Source organism: Coregonus lavaretus (genome assembly GCF_964263955.1).
Source record: "Coregonus lavaretus genome assembly, chromosome: 20".
Lineage (NCBI taxonomy): Eukaryota > Metazoa > Chordata > Actinopteri > Salmoniformes > Salmonidae > Coregonus > Coregonus lavaretus.
In genome coordinates, this window is record NC_140007.1 from 45,414,490 (window position 1) to 45,440,386 (window position 25,897).

Genomic DNA, 25,897 nt, shown 5'->3' on the forward strand with positions numbered 1-25,897 from the left:
TGTGTGGCTGACCCTGGTGGCCAGCCAGGTCGTGAACACTAGACAAGGCCTCCTTCCTCAGAGTCTCAGGCAGGACGCACTGAAATCTCTTGCTCTTGGTAAGTGGATCTTTGGAAGCTGTACAAGATATTGATCAGCAGTCTGAGCTTTTCCCATTGCTTCAGAATCTTCAGAGCGAGCAGGTTCTCATTGTGATGCTCACGCTTGGATGGTCTGCGCTGATCACTCTGGAGATGGCAACATCATGTTGTTGGTGGGACTTGAGCTCTTCTATGGACAAGGAGGGGAGTGTGTCTTTGCCATCTGGGGCTAACGTGCTCATGTGGTCCACTGACACAGCTTTCCTAAGCAGCTCCAAATATGGCTCAGACAAGAGTCGATGACTCAGTGGCTTCACAACGGGTCCCTGGTCAGTGCGTTGGCCACAACATTCAGTTTCCCTGGAACATGCTTGATCTCGAAGCAGTATGTTGCAAGCTGGGAGACCCAGCGCTGCTCACATGCATCAAGCTTGGTAATGATGTATGTGAGAGGGTTATCAGTCCACACTGTGAACCTGTGAGCCAATGACTAAACTTGTCACACACAGACCACTTGAGGGCCAGGAACTCCAGTCTGTGTACAGGGTACTTAGCTTGATTGCGGCTGAGGGACTTGCTTGCGAACGCAATCGGTCTGGCCTTCTCTTCGGGAGAGAACAGCGCCCAGGCCATGCAGTGAGGTGTCGGTGGACAGGATGAAAAGCTTGTCGAAGTCTGGATGGGCCAACACCACACAGTTGATCACTGCTTTCTTCAGCGCCTCAAACACAGTGTCACAGGTCGGCTCACGGAAGGCATGGTGGTGGCCGCGTCATGCTGTGGGGATGTTTTCCAGCGGCAGGGACTGGGAGACTAGTCAGGATCGGGGCAAAGATGAACGGAGCAAAGCACAGAGAGATCCTTGATGAAAACCTGCTCCAGAGTGCTCAAGACCTCAGACTGGGGCGAAAGTTCACCTTCCAACAGGACAACGACCCTAAGCACACAGCCAAGACAATGCAGGAGTGGCTTAGGGACAAGTATCAATGTCCTTGAGTGGCCCAGCCAGAGCCCGGACTTGAACCCAATCGAACATCTCTGGAGAGACCTGAAAACAGCTGTGCAGCAACGCTCCCCAGCCAACCTGACAGAGCTTGAGAGGATCTGCAGAGAAGAATGGGAGAAACTCTCCAAATACAGGTGTGCCAAGCTTGTAGCATCATACCCAAGAAGACTCAAGGCTGTAATTGCTGCCAAAGGTGCTTCAACAAAGTACTGAGTAAAGGGTCTGAATACTTATGTAAAATGTGATATTTCAGTTTTATATTTTTAATAAATGTGCCAACAAAAACAAAAATGTTTTTGCTTTGTTATTATGGGGTATTGTGTGTAGATTGAGGAAAACATTTTTTAAATCTATTTTAGAATAAGGCTGTAACGTAATTTTTTTTTGGAAAAGGCTGAATATTTTCCAAATGCACTAAAGTATTTGGACTCAATCACCCGTAAAACACTGAAGTTTGATTATACATCGATCATTATTTTATGCGTTCTTGTTTCAACATTTTCAAAATGTTTATGTAAGCACTTTAGACTGTTTTATGTGTAATGACACACTGTATGAATAGTTATAATTACTGTCACACTGTGTGAATAAAATAGACTTAGGATACAAACCCGTGGGATTGCATACCAAAAACACAATGTACTTTACAGTATTTTTTACCTTTAATTATTTTAGTAGGGAAAGAAAGACTGAGTTTGCAAGCCACAGTATTTGGCAGTAGTTTTAGGTGTCCACAGTCCTCTCCAAACAATTTATGCAACATGTTATGAGGATGTTATGGTAATCAGAAACCGCATTGGATCGATAAAGGCTAATAGTCAATCACTAATATGTACCCTTCAAAATACTGTAGACAAAGTACAGTATTGTAATAATCTCAATCTGGCATATTGGTTCAATCAAAAGTGAAAACATTTACGTAAGTGTAGTTTGATTTGTAGTTGACATTTTCAGCACCTTTTTACTGTCGACCACCAAGTGAAATCCTTAAAACACCAATAGTCCAGTGCATCTTTTCCAGCCAGATTACTGTAGTTTTACATCATTCAAAACAATGAACCGAACACTTGAGCCAATTTTATTGAGCCACTGGTCAAATAAGCATTCACGTTGTCATTATATTGTAAAAAGGTGATTATGTTATTTAACACAATATACAAATGAACCTGTATTTGAAAAATAATTGTATGATACATTACTCAGCGATAATTAAAAATCACACTTCAAAATCACCATGTGGTAGTGAATGAATAAAGCAGGAACTATCATGATGGAAGTGTGGTGGGTTCGTTGGCTCACAGTTATGCCTTTACCTTCTCTTCCTTCATTAGCGTAAAATGAAATAACCTGTAGCCCAAGACCTTGATGGATCTTTGGACATTCAACATCGATAAGCATCAGAGAAACAGTCAGACAATAGACAGTATAATAACAATAACAATAAAAATAATTTAGTTGAATTTAACAGTACTCTTCTATTCAGATGACCTCTTTATCTTGTCATGACAACGAAAACTGAAGTTCTTCTCAGATATGGAGTTGTCCTAGCCTGAATCCCAGATACGTTTGTGCTGTCTTGCCAACTCAACTTTAAAAATGACAGCAATGTAGTTGGCAATACAACACAAACAGATCTGGCACTCAGGCTAGAGTTGTCCGGTCAGTAGTACCACAATTCTTGAGTGTAAATTCTTCTGAACAACTTCTAAATAACATGCTTCAATTAAAACAAAATTATCTGAGTCCGAAACGGCATCCTATCTAGTGCACTACTTTTAACCAGAGTCCTAAGGACCCCTGTCGAAAGTAGTGCACTAAATAGGAGATAGTTTGCTACTTAGGATGCATCCTAAAAAAAAAATCTGTTTCAGGTCTTTGGATAACAGTAAAACCTGCCTTCAAATTCCCTCAAGAGAAACCAAGTCTCTAAAAATCAAGTCTTTCCAACAAAACAGAAATTCACTTTCTTCTGCAATTTCACGATTGTCTCTTTCTTGCCCAACGTGGCTTGGGTTATAGCTACGTCGTGTTGCCCTTCCATCTTGGATGGGGCCGACCAAAACGGGTCTTTCCTTAGCTACCATGTGGTTGTCATTGTCGATCACTGCGAGGAGTCTCCCATCAGGTGGACAATGAGCTCGTAAGTGGAGAGGACGATGGCTGTGTTGGGGATCTGTCTGATGAGCTGTGGAACGAGTCCTCTGTAAAAAGCAGCGTAGCCCTCCTCCACTGCAACCAACCGTGCCGTCTGGAAGAAGTACTGGTATTTGCTTCCCTCTTCTCGCAGCCTTGTCCGAATCACCTCTGATGGAGGAAAGAAGGGGAGAAATGAAGAAAGATGCGTTACAATTAGAACGTGATTTTGAACGCAGTTTATAGAGTATTTCACCAAAGACGGAAGGAATGTGTGGAGTTTTAGAAGTCCAGTTTTTCTAAAAGGCTGCTCACTCAACTTAGTATTGAGTCATGTGTGTAGGTTGGGCCATTGTCAATTAAAAGCTGTTGCGTTTTGCCTCTTACGTCAATGTGTGTTGTTGTAGTTGAGGTGTGGTATGACAAGTTAATACCAAAACATTCATTTTATTCATACCCGTTAATCCCCATGCTTACCGTGTGGGTAGGCTATGCAGGAAGCACAGCCCTTAGCGAAAGCAGCTGCCATCATCAGGCCTAGGAAGTCCGACGCCCCTTTTTCTGTCTCGCTGTTTGGCGACGTGAAGCGCGCTTCGTTCAGGCGTTTCTTCAGCGTCTCGTAGATGAGGAAACAGATCATGGTCTCGGAGATGCCAGCGTAGGACGCCGTCAGCCCCCGGTAGAAACCTCTCACGCCCTCAGTCTTGTAAACGTAACGGGCACACTGCAGCGCGTTCGTCTTCCTCTCACCTCGCGCCCTGGAGAAAAGACAGTCAGTCAGTATTTATTTGATTTAAAACCCTACATCAGCAGTTGTCACAAAGTGATTTGGCAGAAAATTGAGAGAAGAGGTTAAATTAGATACGAAAAACAAACATTTTCCTGCAGGAATGTCATTTATGGGTGGTAGCCTACAATCTGAACTTGTCCTATAAGAGTGGTTTTGCTATATTCTGCTAAGGTGTGCCCTAATGCAGATGACCAAGAACTGAGGTGTCAGGGGCACAATACCTAGTCAACAACACAACCTCAAGCAGATCAAGTGTTGTTTAGTGTGGGGAAGTGTGCATACAAATACTCAAGAGACCAATACATCCTGTATTGTAATGTCCACTGTTACTTTTTTTACCTTTATGAAATGTGCATTTAGCATGATACAAACTTTTTCGAAATATATTCATCTAACAAATTCATTTTTTCCACTAGTTAGCTATAGTTTGAGTGACCGACTACCTATATGAACAAGTCTGGAGGGTAGACGGGTCACCAGACATACTTGTAACTGTGACCTCACACGGTCCTACTGCTCTCTGCATCCCAAATGCCACCCTATTTCCTACATAGTGCACTACTTTTGAACATGGATCTGGTCAAAAGTAGTGCCCTATATAGGGAATAGGGTTCCATTTGGGATGCTGCTTCTGTGTAAATATAGCCTCGTCCTCCAACGCAGCCTAACGCGTCTGCAGCTGGGGTATTTATGGACCTGCCTGGACACGTTAACCTCTTAAGGATCGGACCCTTTTTTTCCCTCTCCAATTTCTGCCTAAAATGACATACCTAAATCTAACTGCCTGTAGCTCAGGACCTGAAGCAAGGATACGCATATTATTGATACCATTTGAAAGGAAACACTTTGAAGTTTGTGGAAATGTGAAATGAATGTAGGAGAATATAACACATTAGATCAGGTAAAAGATAATAAAAAACAAAAAAACATGTTTCCTTTTTTTCTTCTTAATTGAAATGCAAGAGAAAGGCCACAATATAATATTGCAGTTTAGGCGCAATTGAGATGTTGTCCACTAGATGGCAGCAGTGTGTGTGCAAAGTTTCAGAATGATCTAGTGAAGCGTTGCAATACTGGACTATTTTGTATCAAGTCTGCCCAAATGTGCCGAATTGGTCAATTGATACATTTTCAAGTACATAACTATAGAGAACATACAAAAATGATATGGTAATACAAAATATAAGTTTACACACTCCCAGGAATGTCATACATGATGGATCATTAGCTTATACACTTTCACACGTCTAGATGGCCGGTCGGGGTGTAATAGCTACTGAACATTGGACAGTGCAGTTAGATTAACAAGAATGTAAGCTTTCTGCCCATAGAAGACATGTCTATGTCCTGGAAAGTTTTCTGTTACTTACAACAGTCATGCTCGCATGTTAGCTCAACCGTCCCAAATACGGGACACTGATCCCGTAGAGGTTAAACCATGCACACTGCGTAACCCAAGGACAGGACAGCTACCAAGATGGGGCCCCGTCAAAGATCACATTACATATGGTGGTGACTGGTGATACAGTGCATTCGGAAAGTATTCAGACCCCTTAACTTTTTCCACATTTTGTTAGGTTACAACCTTATTCTAAAATGGATTAAATAGTTTCCCCCCCCCCCCCTCATCAATCTACACACAATACTCCATAATCACAAAGCAAAAACAGGTTTTTAGAAATGTTTGCTAATTTATTTAAAAATAAAATAACCTGAAATATTACGTTTACATAAGTATTCAGACCCGTTACTCAGTACTTTGTTGAAGCACCTTTGGCAGCGATTACAGCCTTGAGTCTTCTTGGGTATGACGCTACAAGCTTGGCACACCTGTATTTGGGGAGTTTCTCCCATTCTTCTCTGTAGATCCTCTCAAGCTCTGTCAGGTTGGATGGGGAGCGTCGCTGCACAGCTATTTTCAGGTCTTTCCAGAAATGCTCGATTGGGTTCAAGGACATTCAGAGACTTGTCCCGAAGCCACTCCTGCGTTGTCTTGGCTGTGTGCTTAGGGTCGTTGTCCTGTTGGAAGGTGAACCTTCTCCCCAGTCTGAGGTCCTGAGCGCTCTGGAGCAGGTTTTCATTAAGGATCTCTTTGTACTTCATCTTTCCCTCGATCCTTGACTAGTCCCCCCAATCCCTGCCGCTGAAAAACATCCCCACATCATGATGCTGCCACCACAATGCTTCACCGTAGGGATGGTGCCAGGTTTCCTCCAGACGTGACGCTTGGCAATCAGGCCAAAGAGTTTAACTTTGTTTTAATCAGACCAGAGAATCTTGTTTCTCATGGTTCGAGAGACTTTAGGTGCCTTTTGGCAAACTCCAAGCGGGCTGTCATGTGCCTTTTACTGAGGAGTGGCTTCCATCTGGCCACTGTACCAGTTTTCGCTTTGTCATTATGGGGTATTGTGTGTAGATAGCTGAGGATATCGTAATAAAAAATAAATAAAATCAATTTTAGAATAAGGCTGTAACTAAACAAAATGAGGAACAAGTGAAGGGGTCTGAATACTTTCCTAATGCACAGTAATTACACTACCTACAGTTACCCTTTAATGTTCTGCTTCCATTAGTAGAATGTAAGAACTACAGAATAATAGAAAGGTGCGTACCTTCTCTCCAGCTGCATCCTGGTCTTAACCATCCAGACGGGGTTCATGAGGGAGTTTGTAACAAAGGCTGAAACAGGAAGTAGAAACAGAGAGCTTCATGTCATATCACTGGATGGAGCAAGAGAAAGGGACAGAGAGTTCATTTTAGATATCTCTGGATGGGAGTTCAGGGAAATAACAAGAAGGTCAGGGAGGTCAAATCCCCCCCCCAGGATTCCTGACAAAGCAGAAATTAAATCATTATACAACACGTTATATAATAAATATACACGTGTATTACATACACACATTTTGGTGGACAAAATTCCACTACTTTTTCATCACACTTCGGCGCAACAAAAACGTTACTTGTTTATACAGCAGGTATAAAACCTGTATTGTTTATACAGCAGGTATAAAACCTGTATTGTTTATACAGCAGGTATAAAACCTGTATTGTTTATACAGCAGGTATAAAACCTGTATTGTTTATACAGCAGGTATGAAACCTGTATTGTTTATACAGCAGGTATAAAACCTGTATTGTTTATACAGCAGGTATAAAACCTGTATTGTTTATACAGCAGGTATGAAACCTGTATTGTTTATACAGCAGGTATAAAACCTGTATTGTTTATACAGCAGGTATAAAACCTGTATTGTTTATACAGCAGGTATGAAACCTGTATTGTTTATACAGCAGGTATAAAACCTGTATTGTTTATACAGCAGGTATGAAACCTGTATTGTTTATACAGCAGGTATAAAACCTGTATTGTTTATACAGCAGGTATAAAACCTGTATTGTTTATACAGCAGGTATAAAACCTGTATTGTTTATACAGCAGGTATAAAACCTGTATTGTTTATACAGCAGGTATAAAACCTGTATTGTTTATACAGCAGGTATAAAACCTGTATTGTTTATACAGCAGGTATAAAACCTGTATTGTTTATACAGCAGGTATAAAACCTGCATGGCTCTATTGCTTTGTTTCATACAGAATACGAGTAGAGTGCTCCCACGTCCCCTACGCAGGCTCCCACGTCCCCTACGCAGGCTCCCACGTCCCCTACGCAGGCTCCCACGTCCCCTACGCAGGCTCCCACGTCCCCTACGCAGGCTCCCACGTCCCCTACGCAGGCTCCCACGTCCCCTACGCAGGCTCCCACGTCCCCTACGCAGGCTCCTACGGTTCTATGTGGTCTGCTTCAGACTGGTTCTCACCTGCAATGCCAGCGGAGGAGATGTGCACCACTCCACTGTTCGGGACGAAGATGCCATTGAACGTCTCCTTAGACTTTTTGTAGGCAGCAAAATAAATAGCTCTGCAAAAGACAGAAGACAAAAAATAAAAATAAAGGGTGAGAAATCGTACGGACTGATTCCTCCTTCAATGCATAAACAAATGTACCTAACAGTATATTTCTTAGTGAGTGCGTGTGCCTCTCTTTCACTGTGTTTTATAACTGCAGTATGCGTTTATGTAACGTCACGTTTCCAGGTGCTGCATGATGCCTGTGAAGCAGCAGCTTTTGACAGAGCCAGCTAAGCGTGCCATGTGTCCTGTCCAGAGCAGTCCGCGCCGCTTCTGGAACAGCCCATCCCATCACAGGCAGCAGCAGAATGGGTTGAATAAGCACGGAGGCAGGCCGGAGGGGGGGGTGAGAGAGAGATGGGTCTGGACTAGTGCTATTCTCATTCTGAATGCCTGGCAGCGTTTGGAAGCTGGCTGATATCATGGGGGAGAGTGGGGTTCAGCTGGCTGATATCACGTGAGGGGGTGGGGGGGTCAGCTGGCTGATATCACGTGAGGGGGTGGGGGTGGGGGGGGGGGGGGGGGGTCAGCTGGCTGATATCACGTGAGGGGGTGGGGGGGTCAGCTGGCTGATATCACGTGAGGGGGTGGGGGGGTCAGCTGGCTGATATCACATGAGGGGGTGGGGGGGGTCAGCTGGCTGATATCACATGAGAAAGGGAGGGTCAGCTGGCTGATATCATGGGGGAGAGAAAGGATCAGCTGGCTGATATCATGGGGGAGAGGGAGGATCAGCCAACCACTTATTGACATGGGGTGGGGGGGTTCCCAGAGTGATCCCCCCCCTGCTTACTGAGATGACTGTATACTATGTCACTGTACAAACCCAAGGGGTGTAGAAATGTCCATTTATCTGAATGGCAGCGTTTGGAAGTTGGGCGATGACATAATGCAGAGAGAGAGAGGGACAGAGACAGACACCACAGTGAGGACGGTATACTATGTACTGTATGTATATCATGGCAGTGAAAAATTGCCATTTATATATACGGTCCATTGAGCCTTTTGTGAAGGACTCAGGAACCAAGTCTACACTGGGATCATCCGGTTACCTTCAGAAGCTGTATTTTCTGTGCCTGGCTGTTACGGCTTGATAGATAGTGTGGTGTGTGCTTTCAGAATGGCTTTCGAATATCTCTATCCGAGAGTGAAAACATTGACTCCATTAAACATTTAGCCAATTTGTTGTTAATGCTTACATAAAATAAGTGCCAACGGTGAAAGTAAAAAATATGCCCAGTCACACTTTTTCACCAGAAGTCATTAGGGAACATTGTAGCAAAAACTAAAACAAGCATTCCTTACTGGACACGTTCAGATTGTGCATTCGGAAAGTATTCAGACCCCTTCCATTTTTCCACATTTTGTTACGTTACAGCCTTATTCTAAAATGGATTAAATCGTTTTTCCCCCCACATCAACCTACACACAATACCCCATAATGACAAAGCAAAAACAGGTCTTTAAAAATGTAGCAGAAAAATATTCTAAAAACCTGTTTTTGCTTTGTCATTATGGGGTATTGTGTGTAGGTTGATGTGGGGGGAAAAAACGATTTAATCCATTTTAGAATAAGGCTGTAACGTAACAAAATGTGGAAAAATGGAAGGGGTCTGAATACTTTCCGAATGCACTGTAGAACCTCCCCATTTATGACCATGTTCTGCCTACTGAACAGGACTCTGCTTTCTGTTCACCTTCACTCCACTGTTCTGTCCACCCCACCGTTCATCATGTTCACCCCACTGTTCTGTTCTCCTTCACCCCACTGTTCTGTTCTCCTTCACCCCACTGTTCTGTTCTCCTTCACCCCACTGTTCTGTTCTCCTTCACCCCACTGTTCTGTTCTCCTTCACCCCACTGTTCTGTCCACCCCACTGTTCTGTTCACCTTCACCCCACTGTTCTGTCCACCCCACTGTTCTGTCCACTCCACTGTTCTGTTCTGTTCTCCTTCACCCCACTGTTCTGTCCACTCCACTGTTCTGTCCACCCCACTGTTCTGTTCTGTTCTCCTTCACCCCACTGTTCTGTCCACTCCACTGTTCTGTTCTCCTTCACCCCACTGTTCTGTCCACCCCACTGTTCTGTTCTGTTCTCCTTCACCCCACTGTTCTGACCACCCCACTGTTCTGTCCACTCCACTGTTCTGTTCTCCTTCACCCCACTGTTCTGTCCACTCCACTGTTCTGTCCACCCCACTGTTCTGTCCACTCCACTGTTCTGTTCTGTTCTCCTTCACCCCACTGTTCTGTCCACTCCACTGTTCTGTCCACCCCACTGTTCTGTTCTGTTCTCCTTCACCCCACTGTTCTGTCCACTCCACTGTTCTGTTCTCCTTCACCCCACTGTTCTGTCCACCCCACTGTTCTGTTCTCCTTCACCCCACTGTTCTGTCCACTCCACTGTTCTGTTCTGTTCTCCTTCACCCCACTGTTCTGTCCACTCCACTGTTCTGTCCACCCCACTGTTCTGTTCTGTTCTCCTTCACCCCACTGTTCTGTCCACCCCACTGTTCTGTCCACCCCACTGTTCTGTCCACCCCACTGTTCTGTCCACCCCACTGTTCTGTCCACCCCACTGTTCTGTCCACCCCACTGTTCTGTTCTCCTTCACCCCACTGTTCTGTCCACCCCACTGTTCTGTCCACCCCACTGTTCTGTCCACCCCACTGTTCTGTCCACCCCACTGTTCTGTCCACCCCACTGTTCTGTCCACCCCACTGTTCTGTTCACCTTCACCCCACTGTTCTGTCCACTCCACTGTTCTGTCCACTCCACTGTTCTGTCCACCCCACTGTTCTGTTCTCTTCACTCCATTTCCAGTGTACTACTGAACAGAAGACAAAGGGCCCCATTTCTTTTTTTGGGCACCAATGCATGGCGAAACAAATGTAATTAGAGACGTATTTGTCTTAATTCAACAACACAGCAGTAATAATATCTTAAAGTCTAAAAGCTGGTCCTTGGTAATGACATAATAAAAGGGTGAGTGTGTGGGAGGGAGGGAGGGTGGGAGGGAGGGGAGGGAGGGAGGAAGAGAGGGAGGGAGGGAGGGAGGGAGGGAGGGAGGGAGGGGAGGGAGGGAGGGGGGAGGGGAGGGTGTTAAGGGTGTGGACACAAACACGACTTACACCAAAACGAATGCAGTCCGTGTGCCATATAGCAGACTTACCTTGAAGGGGCCACCCCAACAAGATTGGGACCCAGTCCCCGGAAAAGCGACCTTGGTCCCTCTTTCTCTAGAATTGACCTATAAAAAATAAAAATAAAATAAGTCAATTGAATACACACTTTCATGTTTGACAAGAACATCTATTTAGGACGTGTATTCAGTAGTAGGGACAACAGTGGTAGGGTTAACGGCACTGTACGGTCACTCCCACGTCTGCAGCGGCCATGCAGCATTTACCGCGATGGGTATATTGTTCAATTTAATCATGAGTGATAATTCAGTTAATTTATCGCGATATTAATTTTTGTCCATAATCACCCACACCACTGGAGATTGTTTTGGACGAGATCCTACTCTCACCCAGTCCCCTTTGAAACTGGAAATGCACTATGAAATCAGTCTCTTCTGGGGGATTGACTTCTCACTCTCTCACACACACACACACACACACACACACACACACACACACACAGGAGAGAATTACATTTATTCCAGTAGCAGAAAAATAGGTATAGCCCAGATGGGTGGACACAACAGGACTAAAGCATAAGTACCGCTCTCTGCTGTAAACCTTATTTAAAAGGACACTGTTATTCGCACCTTTTGTTTTTCCCTCACTGTAACGACGTCATTTAATTCAATTCGGCCTCAAAAGAAACACCCTTCAGGAAATAAAGGATTTAGAAGTTCTCATGTTATGGATTTACAGAGCTAGTTATCCTGTCACTACAGACAACATTGGATAAACAAGGATTTTGGAGACGAGGTTCATTCAACGATTATTGGCGAAATTAACCAAAATGGATGCTTGAAGATTGTGGAGTCACTTATAATTACAATGGCCCACTTCCAAGCGTCATTTTTGGTCAGTTTCAAAGGTCAAATGATAAAACTGCACTGGGTGAAAAGGTTGAGAATATTATTTGAGCCATTCACCTCTGAACCATTCAGCCGAGTCCTGTCCGGACTGGTTCAGTCAGTCAGCCAAAGGCCCCCAGCAGTAAACCCTTGAGGTGAGAAACATGAGAAACCACAGACCACATTCGGGACGTCATTCAGCACTGCTTCCTCCTCGTGTTCAATTTGGCAGAGGCACAGTCACGCCCATCGCTTTCACACTGTACGTGGTCTGAGGCAACCTTCCCTGCCCAAAACAGGTCCTGGGCCTCAGGCGAGGGACATTTCCACAGGTGGCATCAGCACTTACATAAGTGTCCTCGCTGTACTGTGTGTCAGAGCGTGTGCGGGCGCTCCCCACAGCTGGCAAACATCTCTTAGATTAGAACAGGATACTCTGTCTTTAATCTCTAGTACTTGCATATAAAAACAGGATTAATTGAATGGCCTTTAAAATTAGTAGCATCAGACGTCAAAGCCAGGAACACGCTAGCCTCAGATGAGCCTCCTCTTTAGACAGAATAGAGACACAGGCCCGTTTACACAACTAGGGGCAGCATCCCAAATTGCACCCTATTCTAGGGGCAGCATCCCAAATTGCACCCTATTCCCTACTACTTCTGACCAGGGCCCATAGGACAAAACATGTTCTAGCCTATTCTTAGCCTGGCAGCCCTGCGTGTGGCCTGGCACAACACCACTACCACAGATCCCGAAGGCTACATTCTGCAGCAAGACAATGATCCTAAACACACAATCAAGTCTACGTGAAAATGGTTAAAAAGCAACACATTTTAAAGTTTTGGAATAGCCTAGTCAAAGTCCAGACCTAATCCCAATTGAGATGTGACAGGACTTGAAATGAGCAGTTCATGCTTGAAAACCCACAAAATTGTCGCTGAGATAAAGCAGTTCTGTATGAAAAAAAAATGTATGCACTCACTAACTGTAAGTCGCTCTGGATAAGAGCGTCTGCTAAATGACTAAAATGTAAAATCTTAGGATTTGACTGCTACCTCTCGGGTTGGGTAGCAAGGAATCACGAGAATGGTCTTTTAAGTAATCACTGATCTGACATACGTAGAATGGTGTACTATAACAAGCTTTCCATTGCTTTCACAATTATGTCATGTCAGAAGCGTGGAATGAAGCATTCATTTCAAGAGTATTCAAAAATTCCTCCACAGCAATGTGAGAGACTGATCAGCAACTACAGGAAGCATTTAGTTGCAGTCGTTGCAGGTAAAGGTGGCACAGCCAATTGCTGTTTATATTCAGAACCACATTCCTGTAAAGATTAGAGACGATCTCATGTTAAATACTGTTGAAGTAATATGGCTACAGGTTCATCTGCCTCACCTAAAGCCCATTCTGGTGGGAAGCTGCTATAGACCAAGTGCTAACAGTCAGTATCTGGATAATGTGTGTGAAATACTTGATAATGTATTTGCCATCAACAGAGAGGTATATTTTCTGGGTGATTTAAATACTGACTAGCTTTCATCAAGCTGCCCACTCAAGAAAAAGCTTCAAACTGTAACCAGTGCCTGCAACCTGGTTCAGGTTAAAAGTCAACCTTCCAGGGTAGTTACAAACAGTACGGGAATGAAATCATCAACAGGTATTGATCATATCTTTACTAATGCTGCAGAGATGTAGTGATCACAATATAGTAGCCATATCTAGGAAAACCAAAGTTCCAAAGGCTGGGCCTAATATAGTGTATAAGAGGTCATACAATAAGTTTTGTAGTGATTCCTATGTTGTTGATTTAAATAATATTTGTTGGTCCGTGGTGTGTAATGATGAGCAACCAGACACTGCACTTGACACATTTATGAAATTACTTATCCCAGTTACTAATAAGCATGCACCCATTAAGAAAATGACTGTATAGGCTGGAAGTAGAGGCCTGGGCATTGTTGTTTACTAATTTACCCCAAGTAGGGAAAGGATGGCGGGGTTGAAAAGTAATAAAGGGGAGTATATATATATAAAAAAACATGGGGGATTGGAAGTGATGCAGACAATTACATTGATGGAAGTTACAATCTGCAATATTAAGCTGATCTACCCCTCAAAAAAATAAAATAATAAAATAAAAAGATTAAAAACTGCTAAATCCCTGTGAATTGATGAGGAATTGAAAAGTTATATTGTTGGGAGGGATGAGGCAAAAGGAATGACAAATAAGTCTGGCTGCACAACCGATTGGCAAACGTATTGCAAATTGAAAAATCATGTGACTAAACTGAATAAAAAGAAGAAGAAACTACACTATGAAACAAAGATAAATGACAAAGAATGATAGTAAAAGCTTTGGAGCATCTTCAATGACATTTTGGGAAAAAAGGCAAACTCAGCTCCATCATTCATTGAATCAGATGGCTCATTCATTACAAAACCGACTGATATTGCCAACTACTTTAATGATTTTTTCATTGGCAAGATTAGCAAACTTAGCCATGACATGCCAGCAACAAACACTGACACTACACACCCAAGTATATCTGACAAAATTATGAAAAGACAAGAATTGTAATTTTGAATTCCGTAAAGTGATTGTGGAAGACGTGAAAACATTATTGTTGTCTATCAACAATGACAAGCCATCCGGGGTCTGACAATCTGGATGGAAAATTACTGAGGATAATAGCGGACGATATTGCCACTCCAATTTGCCATATCTTCAATTTAAGCCTACTAGAAAGTGTGTGCCCTCAGGTTTGGAGGGAAGCAAAAGCCACTCTGTTACCCAAGAATAGTAAAGCCCCTTAACTGGCTCAAATAGCCGACCAATCAGCCTGTTACCAACCCTTAGTAAACTATTGGGAAAAATTGTGTTTGACCAGATAAAATGCTATTTTACAGTAAACAAATTGACAAAAGACATTCAGCATGCTTATAGGGAAGGACATTCAACAAGCACAGCACTTACACAAATGACTGATGATTGGCTGAGAGAAATTGATGATAAAAAGATTGTGGGGGCTGTTTTGTTAGACTTCAGTGCAGCTTTTGACATTATCGGTCATAGTCTGCTGCTGGAAAAACAGATGTGTTATGGCTTTACACCCCCTGCTATAATGTGGATACAGAGTTACCTGTCTAACAGAACACAGAGGGTGTTCTTTAATGGAAGCCTCTCCAACATAATCCAGGTAGAATCAGGAATTCCCCAGGGCAGCTTTCTAGGCCCATTACTTTTTTCAATCTTTACTAATGACATGCCACTGGCTTTGAGTAAAGCCTGTGTGTCTATGTATGCGGATGACTCAACACTGTACATGTCAGCTATTGCAGCGACTGAAATGACTGCAACACTTAACAAAGAGCTGCAGTTAGTTTTAGAATGGGTGGCAAGGAATAAGTTAGTCCTAAATATTTCAAAAACTACAAGCATTGTATTTGGGACAAATCATACACTAAACCTCAACTGAATCTTGTTATAAACAATGTGGAAATTGAGCAAGTTGAGGTGACTAAACTGCTTGGAGTAACCCTGGATTGTAAACTGTCATGGTCAAAACATATTGATACAACAGTAGCTAAGATGGGGAGAAGTCTGTCCATAATAAAGCGCTGCTCTACCTTCTTAAACAGCACTATCAACAAGGCAGGTCCTACAGGCCCTAGTTTTGTCACACCTGGACAACGGTTCAGTCGTGTGGTCAGGTGCCACAAAGAGGGATTTAGGAAAATTGCAATTGGCTCAAAACAGGGCACCACGGCTGGCCCTTAAATGTACACAGAGAGCAAACATTGATAATATGTATGTCAATCTCTCCTGCCTCAAAGTAGAGGAGAGATTGACTTCATCACTACTTGTATTTGTGAGAAGTATTGACACATTCAAAGCACCGAGCTGTCTGTTTAAATGACTAGCACACCGCTCAGACACCCATGCATACCCCACAGGACATGCCACCAGAAGTCTCTTCACAGTCCCCAAGTCCAGAACAGACTATGGGAGGCGCACAGTTCTACATACAGTGAGGGGGAAAAAGTATTTGATCCCCTGCTGATTTTGTACGTTTGCCCACTGACAAAGACATGATCAGTCTATAATTTTAATGGTAGGTTTATTTGAACAGTTAGAGACAGAATAACAACAAAAAACACATGTCAAAAATGTTATAAATTGATTTGCATTTTAATGAGGGAAATAAGTATTTGACCCCTCTGCAAAACATGACTTAGTACTTGGTGGCAAAACCCTTGTTGGCAATCACAGAGGTCAGGCGTTTCTTGTAGTTGGCCACCAGGTTTGCACACATCTCAGGAGGGATTTTGTTCCACTCCTCTTTGCAGATCTTCTCCAAGTCATTAAGGTTTCGAGGCTGACGTTTGGCAACTCGACCTTCAGCTCCCTCCACAGATTTTCTATGGGATTAAGGTCTGGAGACTGGCTAGGCCACTCCAGGACCTTAATGTGCTTCTTCTTGAGCCACTCCTTTGTTCTTGGGGTCATAGGCAGCATTCCTCCTCCTCCAAACATGGCGAGTTGAGTTGATGACAAAGAGCTCCATTTTGGTCTCATCTGACCACAATACTTTCACCCAGTTCTCCCCTGAATCATTCAGATGTTCATTGGCAAACTTCAGACGGCCCTGTATATGTGCTTTCTTGAGCAGGGGGACCTTGCGGGCACTGCAGGATTTCAGTCCTTCCCGGCGTAGTGTGTTACCAATTGTTTTCTTGGTGACTATGGTCCCAGCTGCCTTGAGATCATTGACAAGATCCTCCCGTGTAGTTCTGGGCTGATTCCTCACCGTTCTCATGACCATTGCAACTCCACGAGGTGAGATCTTGCATGGAGCCCCAGGCCGAGGGAGATTGACAGTTCTTTTGTGTTCCATTTGCAAATAATCGCACCAACTGTTGTCACCTTCTCACCAAGCTGCTTGGCGATGGTCTTGTAGCCCATTCCAGCCTTGTGTATCTTGTCCCTGACATCCTTGGAGAGCTCTTTGGTCTTGGCCATGGTGGAGAGTTTGGAATCTGATTGATTGATTGCTTCTGTGGACAGGTGTCTTTTATACAGGTAACAAACTGAGATTAGGAGCACTCCTTTTAAGAGTGTGCTCCTAATCTCAGCTCGTTACCTGTATAAAAAGACACCTGGGAGCCAGAAATCTTTCTGATTGAGAGGGGGTCAAATACTTATTTCCCTAATTAAAATGCAAATCAATTTATAACATTTTTGACATGCGTTTTTCTGGATTTTTTTGTTGTTATTCTGTCTCTCACTGTTCAAATAAACCTACCATTAAAATTATACACTGATCATTTCTTTGTCAGTGGGCAAACGTACAAAATCAGCAGGGGATCAAATACTTTTTCCCCCTCACTGTAGAGACATGGCTACATGGAACTCTACTCCACATCAGTTAACTGATGCAAGCAGTAAAATCAGATTTAAAAAACAGATAAAAATACACCTTATGGAACAGCGGGGACTGTGAAGCAACACAAACATAGGCTCCTGAGTGGCGCAGTGGTCTAAGGCACTGCATCGCAGTGCTAACTGTGCCACTAGAGATCCTGGTTCGAATCCAGGCTCTGTCGCAGCCGGCCGCGACCGGGAGACTCATGGGCGGCGCACAATTGGCCCAGTGTCGTCCAGGGTAGGGGAGGGAATGGCCGGCAGGGATGTAGCTCAGTTGATAGAGCATGGCGTTTGCAACGCCAGGGTTGTGGGTTCGATTCCCATGGGGGGCCAGTATAAAAAAAAAAATGTATTCACTAACTGTAAGTCGCTCTGGATAAGAGCGTCTGCTAAATGACTAAAATGTAAAATGTAAATGTAAATAGGCACAGACACATGCATACACTCACATGATAACATACACACTATACACACACACGTACACATGGATTTTGTCTTGTAGATATGTGGTAGTAGAGTAGGGGCCTGAGGGCACACAGTGTGTTGTGAATGCATTGTAATGTTTTTAAAATTGTATAACTGCCTTCATTTTGCTGGCCCCAGGAAGAGTAGCTGCTGCCTTGGCAGGAACTAATGGAGATCCATAATAAACCCCAGGAAGAGTAGCTGCTGCCTTGGCAGGAACTAATGGAGATCCATAATAAACCCCAGGAAGAGTAGCTGCTGCCTTGGCAGGAACTAATGGGGATCGATAATAAGTACAAATAGAGTGGAAATAAAATATGTACCTTTTTTTTGTTATTTGTAAACTCAGGTTCCCTTTATCTAATATTAGGTTTTGGTTGAAGATCTGATAACATTCAGTATCAAGAATTGCAAAAATAAGAGAAAATCAGAAAGGGGCAAATACTTTTTCACAGCCCTGTACACAACATGGTGAAGCCATTACCACAAGACCTGTGGTAGCCCCACACTTATAAGAGCCCTTACCGTAAGACCCTTAGTAGACTAGCCCCATGATAATAAGGAGAAGGACAACCCCTTACCGTAAGACCCATAGTAGACTAGCCCCACGATAATAAGGAGAAGGACAACCCCTTACCGTAAGACCCATAGTAGACTAGCCCCACGATAATAAGGAGAAGGACAACCCCTTACCGTAAGACCCATAGTAGACTATCCCCACGATAATAAGGACAACCCCTTACCGTAAGACCCATAGTAGACTAGCCCCACGATAATAAGGACAACCCCTTACCGTAAGACCCATAGTAGACTAGCTCCACGCTAATAAGAAGAAGAGGGACAACCCCTTACCGTAAGACCCATAGTAGACTAGCTCCACGCTAATAAGAAGAGGGACAACCCCTTACCGTAAGACCCATAGTAGACTAGCTCCACGCTAATAAGAAGAAGAAGAGGGACAACCCCTTACCGTAAGACCCATAGTAGACTAGCTCCACGCTAATAAGAAGAAGAGGGACAACCCCTTACCGTAAGACCCATAGTAGACTAGCCCCACGCTAATAAGGAGAAGGACAACCCCTTACCGTAAGACCTGCAGCAGGCCAGGTGGTGTAACGGTGCCTGAGCCTGGTCTGATGACCCCAGTACCATTGAGCGTGCCCAGTTGGACCTGGAACACAGGCCGGAGCGCGAGGCCTGACGACTGCAACCTGGTCTTCAGCACCTCCAGAGGACAGGTCACGATGGCTCCCACCGTACCACTACATCTGTAGAGAGGAAGATGAACATACGGTAACATTTATATAACACGGTAATAATACATTCCTAATCTCAGGCCGTTTTAGTCAGGTTTACTACATCTGCACAGAGAATAGGAAAACAATTAATCAATTAACATGGCGGACGACAATAGAGACTGAGCTCCGATAACGGTGGAAAAGATGACCATAGACCTCCAGAGGTGGAGAGCCTTAGCTGTTGCCCTCAGCAAGTGAACCAGCCTTTTGACAGGCCAATGGTAGACTATAAAATACAAAAACGAACGTCTATTTATATTTGTGCAATTTGTGGTGTCGTATGATTATACCGGGTGAAGTAAAGGAGTCCTGCTGTCTTGTTTCAGTGTTAACAGTGAGATTCAGTAGGGTCACATTTCCCCAGAAATTGTTTATTTCTCCCTCTCTCAAGGAATGTATATTTCACCATCAAGATACAGAACAGTAGTTATGCAGTAGCAGCTACACCGTGCTTTTATGGCATTACTAAAAGAGACAGTGTCATGAACAGGCTCTCAAATGTACTCTATACACATCCGGTACGAAAGGTCATTGAACCCAGATGCTGTAATTTGACTGAAGCTGCAGATGGGAACAGAATAAGGGGACAGGGTCTTACAGCCTAACCCTACATAGCCGTTTCTAAATGTCCAAACAATGCACTTCATTTGATTTATGACCTCAAACAAGTGAGGAATAGTCTTGCGTCACGGAAGACATTAACCTGTCTACAATCCCCGTCCATCCAAGACAAGTTTAGGTGTGACATACGGAATCCGATTAGTTTAGCAGAACCTCTAGTTGCAGGGGTGTCGAAATCATTTTGCCCCCCGGGGGGACCGCATTCGGTCTTCAACGAGGTCCGGAGGGCCGCACTGAAAATGGGTTATTTCCTTGCCGTCTTAATGTGAAAACAGTTGCTTTTGTTTTGGTGATTATTAGCGAGCTGGACACAGTCAAGATTTGGTTTTAGTCCTTTTTTTATTTTTTATTATTGAGTTACATCATAATATTTTAAACATACAGTGCCTTCAGAAAGTATTCATAACCCTTGACTTTTTCCACATTTTGTTGTGTTAAACACATAATGACAAAGTGAAAACATGTTGAGAAATTTTTGCAAATGTATTGAAAATCTACTTGGCATAAGTATTCACACCCGAGTCAATACATGCCTAGAATCACCTTTGGCAGCGATTACAGCTGAGAGTCTGTTTGGGTAAGTCTATGAGCTTTGCACACCTGGATTTATTTGTATTCTTCAAGCTCTGTCAAGTTGGTTGTTGATCATTGCTAGACAGACATTTTCAAGTCAATGTAAGTCAAAACTGTAACTAGGCCACTCAGGAACATTCTAAATTATGTTGTGTTGGTAAGCAACTCCAGTGTATATATGGCCTTGTGTTTTAGGTTATTGTCCTGCTGAAAGGTGAATTTGTCTCCCAGTAGTTGTTGGAAAGCAGACTGAACCAGGTTTTCCTCTAAGATTTTGCCTGTGCTTAGCTCTATTCTGTTTATTTTTATCTTTAAAAACTCCCTAGTCCTTGCCGCTGACAAGCATACACATAACCCACAACTGCGTGGCCAAACACGACTCCAACACCATCATTAAGTTTGCTGACGACACAACGGTGGTAGGCCTGATCACCGACAACGATGAGACAGCCTATAGGGAGGAGGTGAGAGACCTGGCAGTGTGGTGCCAGGATAACAACCTCTCCCTCATAGCAAAGGGTCTGAATACTTATGTAAATAAGGTATGAGTTTTTTTATTAATTATACATTCGCAAAAATGTCTAAAAACCTGGTTTTCGCTTTGTCATTATGGGATATTGTGTGTAGATTGATGGGGGGGGGGGGGGGGGGGGGATAATGTAATCATTTTTAGAATAAGGCTGTAACGTAATAAAATGTGGAAAAAGTCAAGGGGTCTGAATACTTTCCAAATGCACTGTAGTCCCTCTAGTAATTTAATAGCATCTCTATAGTTTGACACCCCTGCTCTAGTGTGTGTATCCTGTACTGAACCTGTACCTGACTGGCTGGCTGTACTGAACGTCTAAAGGGCATATTGTGTTGAAAGCAACGGCTTCCAATTCCAAACACATAACTCGGTTTATCATAAGCATCTCCTAGCGGTATGGGAGGCAATGGGAAAAACATACTGTGGATGAGACAGTTGCGTAACCCTACGTGTGGCAGTGGCACGTATCCTAAACACAGCATGGGAACAAGCCATATCATGGAAGTCCTCCAGACACCCAAAGTTAACATTTGAATCAGTTCAAATGTGAAACCAGAAAACGACCATTAATAGGGCATTCATTTACAAGTGAAGAAGAGACCATTGCATTAGCCTATGTTAGCATTAGCCTACGTTAGCCTGTGTAAATACCGTTTTCAGGTGTCACGTCTGCACTCAGTGTGCAGCTTGGAAAGGCAGGCTAGACTAGATTCTTGGATCTCAATCAAAAAAAAAATGTAGTATTGCCTTGACACTGATATCAGAGGAAACTAGTCCGTGTGAGCTTGTCACTTATGATGTTTGCTCTATTCTACTGTAGCTACTAATATTTTTTAATGTCCTGATTTGACAAAGGAAGCGTTCTCACCATAATCCTCACCACTATAGTACTTAACATTGGCTGTTCTAATAAATATAGGGCCTATATTAGAGATAACTATATGACTTGCATTTATTTTCCTCTGTGGGGAATATAGGATAATATATCCCCCAATTAAATGGAATAGCAGTTCTAGGTATTGAATAGTGCTTTCCCAAAATGTCAAGAGCTGTCAATGGGGTGACCTTGAGTGACAATGGTCCTACTAGCTTCCAAAGAACCTTGATAAACTTCCAAGTTCAAGCCGGATAGAATTTCTCATGAATTGCAAGCTACATATTAGCTCAAAATACATTTTAGGTAGCTTTTGATCATCTTTTATACATCTTAGAATATAATAGTATATAACTAGCTATAAATATAATAGATTGCTCTATTCTAAGCTGCTGTAACTAAGACGAGACCGCTTGCTAGCTGCAGCACATGGATGACTGACTGACTGGGAACGATTATGTAACGCGAGGAGGACATATTCTAAGGTCAGAATAGACTCCGACATTTGCCAGTTAGCTAATGCCACATCAAATTAAAAAACATTCACAACATTAGTTGTTGTATTCGAGTTCATATCTCAAGTGTTATGACCTTTGTAGAAATAGAGAGCATTACAAATGGCTAGGTTTCCCACATTTCCTCTATAAAAAGTTAGCTAACTGTTAGTTGTATAGCTAAACTAGCGACGCGTCAGAAATTAATATCCGGTTGATTAGTCTAGCTAGCTAGCAGTGAGAAGAACAATAGTTGGCCACCTGACATTGCATAACTAGACGAATGATACAATAAACACTTGTTAGCCAGTTAAAATACTGTTCTGGAATCGCTAGCAAAATTGCCGAATAACACAGTCCACCATTAGAACTAGCTAGCAACCTCATGTAGCGAGCGAGGCCTTCTCACTCCTTGGGAACGAGAGCAATTAGCTAGCTAGCTAGGTAGTGACATTTCGGTTTGGCGAGAATATGATTAGCTTGGTCAAGATGGAGCACAAATATTCTAAAAAACGACAAAGCAAGTTGCCGAGTACCCATCAATCTAACGCAAAAGCTAACATAATTTACCACGAAAAAAGCAGAAGCCGACTAGATTCCTTTTAAAATATTCAGCTATGCTAACACTAGTTAGATAGAAAGGTCGGAAAGGACCACTTACCCCCCTGCGAATAGATGTAATAGCGTATTATTATTCTGTGCCATTTTTAAAAAATATAACCATAATCTTCTTTGTCTTCTCGTAAATGTAATCTTTATAAGTCAGAGGCGAAAATGTGGTTTATCTTCCTCATCAGCTGTCCACCCGGCTTTCTCTGAAGCTTTCCAAACTCTGACTAATATTCTGCCAGCAGCACAAACGATGACGTCAGTTTGTATGGTAACGACAAAACCTTCAAAATAATAGCCTGCATTTGAAAACGTTGCAATGTGGATAACTCATTCAAATGATAGAATTTTAATCAATGACCACTTTTATTGTGCCAACAAGAAAATGCAATAAGTAATTTCTGAATTTTTTAAAAAAAAAAGAGGGTTTTGAAAACATTTTTTAAAGACCAATAATGAAAAAATACAATGTTGACATTGGTATGTTGAGAGTATTGGGCTGTAGAGAGAACTGTCCTACCTGGCTCAGCTAAAGTGGGGTGGGAAATACTCACTAGGGTCTCTACAAACCAAATATGGTTCGTTTTGGAGGGGGACTGGAGTCAATAAGTATCCCATATACCATGTATTGCATTGCAGTGAATAGAGTGGGTGGAGTAAAAGCCAATTTATGCTTGATCTGAAAATGTGGTCGGAAGCTTCGTACGGAGGGTATGACGCAATTGCGGAAGCCTCCGGAAGCATGCAGAGGCCTAATCAAGCTTCATTTTTACATTTTACATTTTAGTCATTTAGCAGACGCTCTTATCCAGAGCGACTTACAGTTAATGAGTGCATACATTATTTAATTTTTTTCATACTCGCCCCCCGTGGGAATCAAACCCACAACCCTGGCGTTGCAAACGCCATGCTCTACCAACTGAGCTACATCCCTGCCGGCCATTCCCTCCCCTACCCTGGACCAATTGTGCGGCGCCCCATGGGTCTCCCGGTCGCGGCCGGCTACGACAGAGCCTGGATTCGAACCAGGATCTCTAGTGGCACAGCTAGCACTGCGATGCAGTGCCTTAGACGACTGCGCCACTCGGGAGACCAGCTTCGTTCTGCATCGCTGTGCGCCTCTCAAATGTTGTAACAATGCGGAGGGCTCTGTATAGCTCTGTATTGACATGATTGGTTGATGGTGGGGGGGGGGGGGGGCCGTACGTCCTGTATAAACACAAACTTACCTCCTTGACAACTTCCTTCACAATAGCTCTGCTCTGTTCCGCTAAGCGCAAGAAGTATGAAAGCCCTGACGTCTGCATCGCAGTAAATGACCATGCAGAGTCTTTAAGGAGTCACAAGCACTCTGTATTAAACCCGTTGCCCAGCACAAGAGACCCATTTAAGTCTTGCAGACTCTATTGAGTATGTCCAATAACACATTTGTATTTAATTAAAAGTGTATTTCTTTAAATATACCCTACACAATAGCTTTCAACGTAACAGGTCCTCTGTAGCTCAGCTGGTAGAGCATGGCGCTTGTAACGCCAAGGTAGTGGGTTCGATCCCCGGGACCACCCATACACAAAAAAAAAATGTATGCACGCATGACTGTAAGTCGCTTTGGATAAAAGCGTCTGCTAAATGGCATATTATATTATTATTTATTATATTAAACTTTCAAAAGAAATGCTGATATAAATAATACACTATTACAATTAAAATATGTCAAATTATCAATTTATTTTTTCAAAGGTGGTTTCAGTGCTGTGAAAAACAATTGTACTGCACTATAGTGCAAAGCAACAACAAAAAAATCGATATTCCCAAAGTTTAGCATTTCTTTGCAGGGGGACTCTTATGTTGAAAACAAAATCCGCGATCGTGCTGGCAGGATAATATCCTGCTGCTAGGAGAACGGGAATCAAATTCTGCGCAGAATCTGAAGAATGTAATTTGTGTCATGGGGGCTGGTCGGGGGCGTTGACCATGACGTAGAGAGGTCTGGCAACAACACAACCGGGAGCCTCTTTCATTTATTTATGGCAAGAAGATTGACAGAACAGCTGACAACAGAGAGATAAATCATGTATCTAATTAAACAATGTACTCAAGGGAGTGCATCTGATGTCCTATCCTGCCCTTCTCCTTCTTTTAGTCCAGGTTACTGATAAGAAAGAACTGGACAGGTGGAAATAATTGTAAAGGGTTATATACCTTATAACATGTTACTTTCACTTAGCCAGTGTACTAAATTAGTACATAAAAGGAGATTTTACGCGTTTTTAGATAATTGATGTTAAAGGTTTAAAAAATGACATCATTTTTATACAAATTTATAATCATCAAGAAATGATCAAATAGTTTGACAACCCTGTTTGAAAACGTTGAAATGATATCAAACTCAACCATTAGATTTTCCAGTGATGAAGACAAGGATGTGCAAAATGGGTCAACTTTGAGTGAGCACCTCTCTGAAATATTTGTAGAAGTGGTCAGTTACTTTCTGACCACTTTTACCAAGGGCAAATATATATATATATATAGAAAGTTTCATTCAAATCAAAAGGGGTGAGGTCAAAAAGTGATTGAAATCAAATGGAACGACCCAGAGGGGTTAGCAAGAGGAGGTCTTGATGCATACAGAGTGATTCAACTAGTGGACACGCACAAGGCTAGCTTTATATCCATAGAGCAGTATGACTACACCTGGTCACTACACCTGGTGACCACTTCAGGGAAATCATATGGCATGTGCCCAATTCAAAATTCCAATCCAAGTCCCGTACCCCCTACCCTTCAGCACAATCATTGAACTTACCCCCCAAGGCACTCCAAGAACTGAAAGGACATGTAGTCAGCAGGCCTGGTAGAACATCAGAATCACCCTGGTAGAACATCAGAATCACCCCGGTAGAACATCAGAATCACCCCGGTAGATCATCAGAATCACCCCGGTAGAACATCAGAATCACATCTTAAATGGCTACTAAGGTGCAGGTGCTTTCATGTGTGTCTGTTTAAAAAAAAAAATGTGTTTGTCATGGTTACATGTTTTGTCCTTGCGATTT

General features: G+C 43.0%; 1 protein-coding gene across 1 annotated transcript; it reads right to left on the minus strand.

Annotated features, from left to right (window-relative positions):
• Positions 1-2,148: 2,148 nt before the first annotated feature.
• On the minus strand, positions 2,149-23,070 carry LOC311148335 (solute carrier family 25 member 33-like). Its single transcript, XM_084185269.1, has 7 exons — positions 22,894-23,070; positions 18,929-19,111; positions 11,093-11,170; positions 7,829-7,929; positions 6,622-6,688; positions 3,697-3,977; positions 2,149-3,390 (listed from the first exon to the last, which is right to left on the minus strand). The coding sequence occupies exons 1-7, from the start codon at positions 22,935-22,937 to the stop codon at positions 3,188-3,190; spliced, it is 957 nt and encodes a 318-aa protein (XP_084041395.1). The 5' UTR covers positions 22,938-23,070; the 3' UTR covers positions 2,149-3,187.
• Between the last annotated feature and the right edge of the window lie 2,827 nt (positions 23,071-25,897).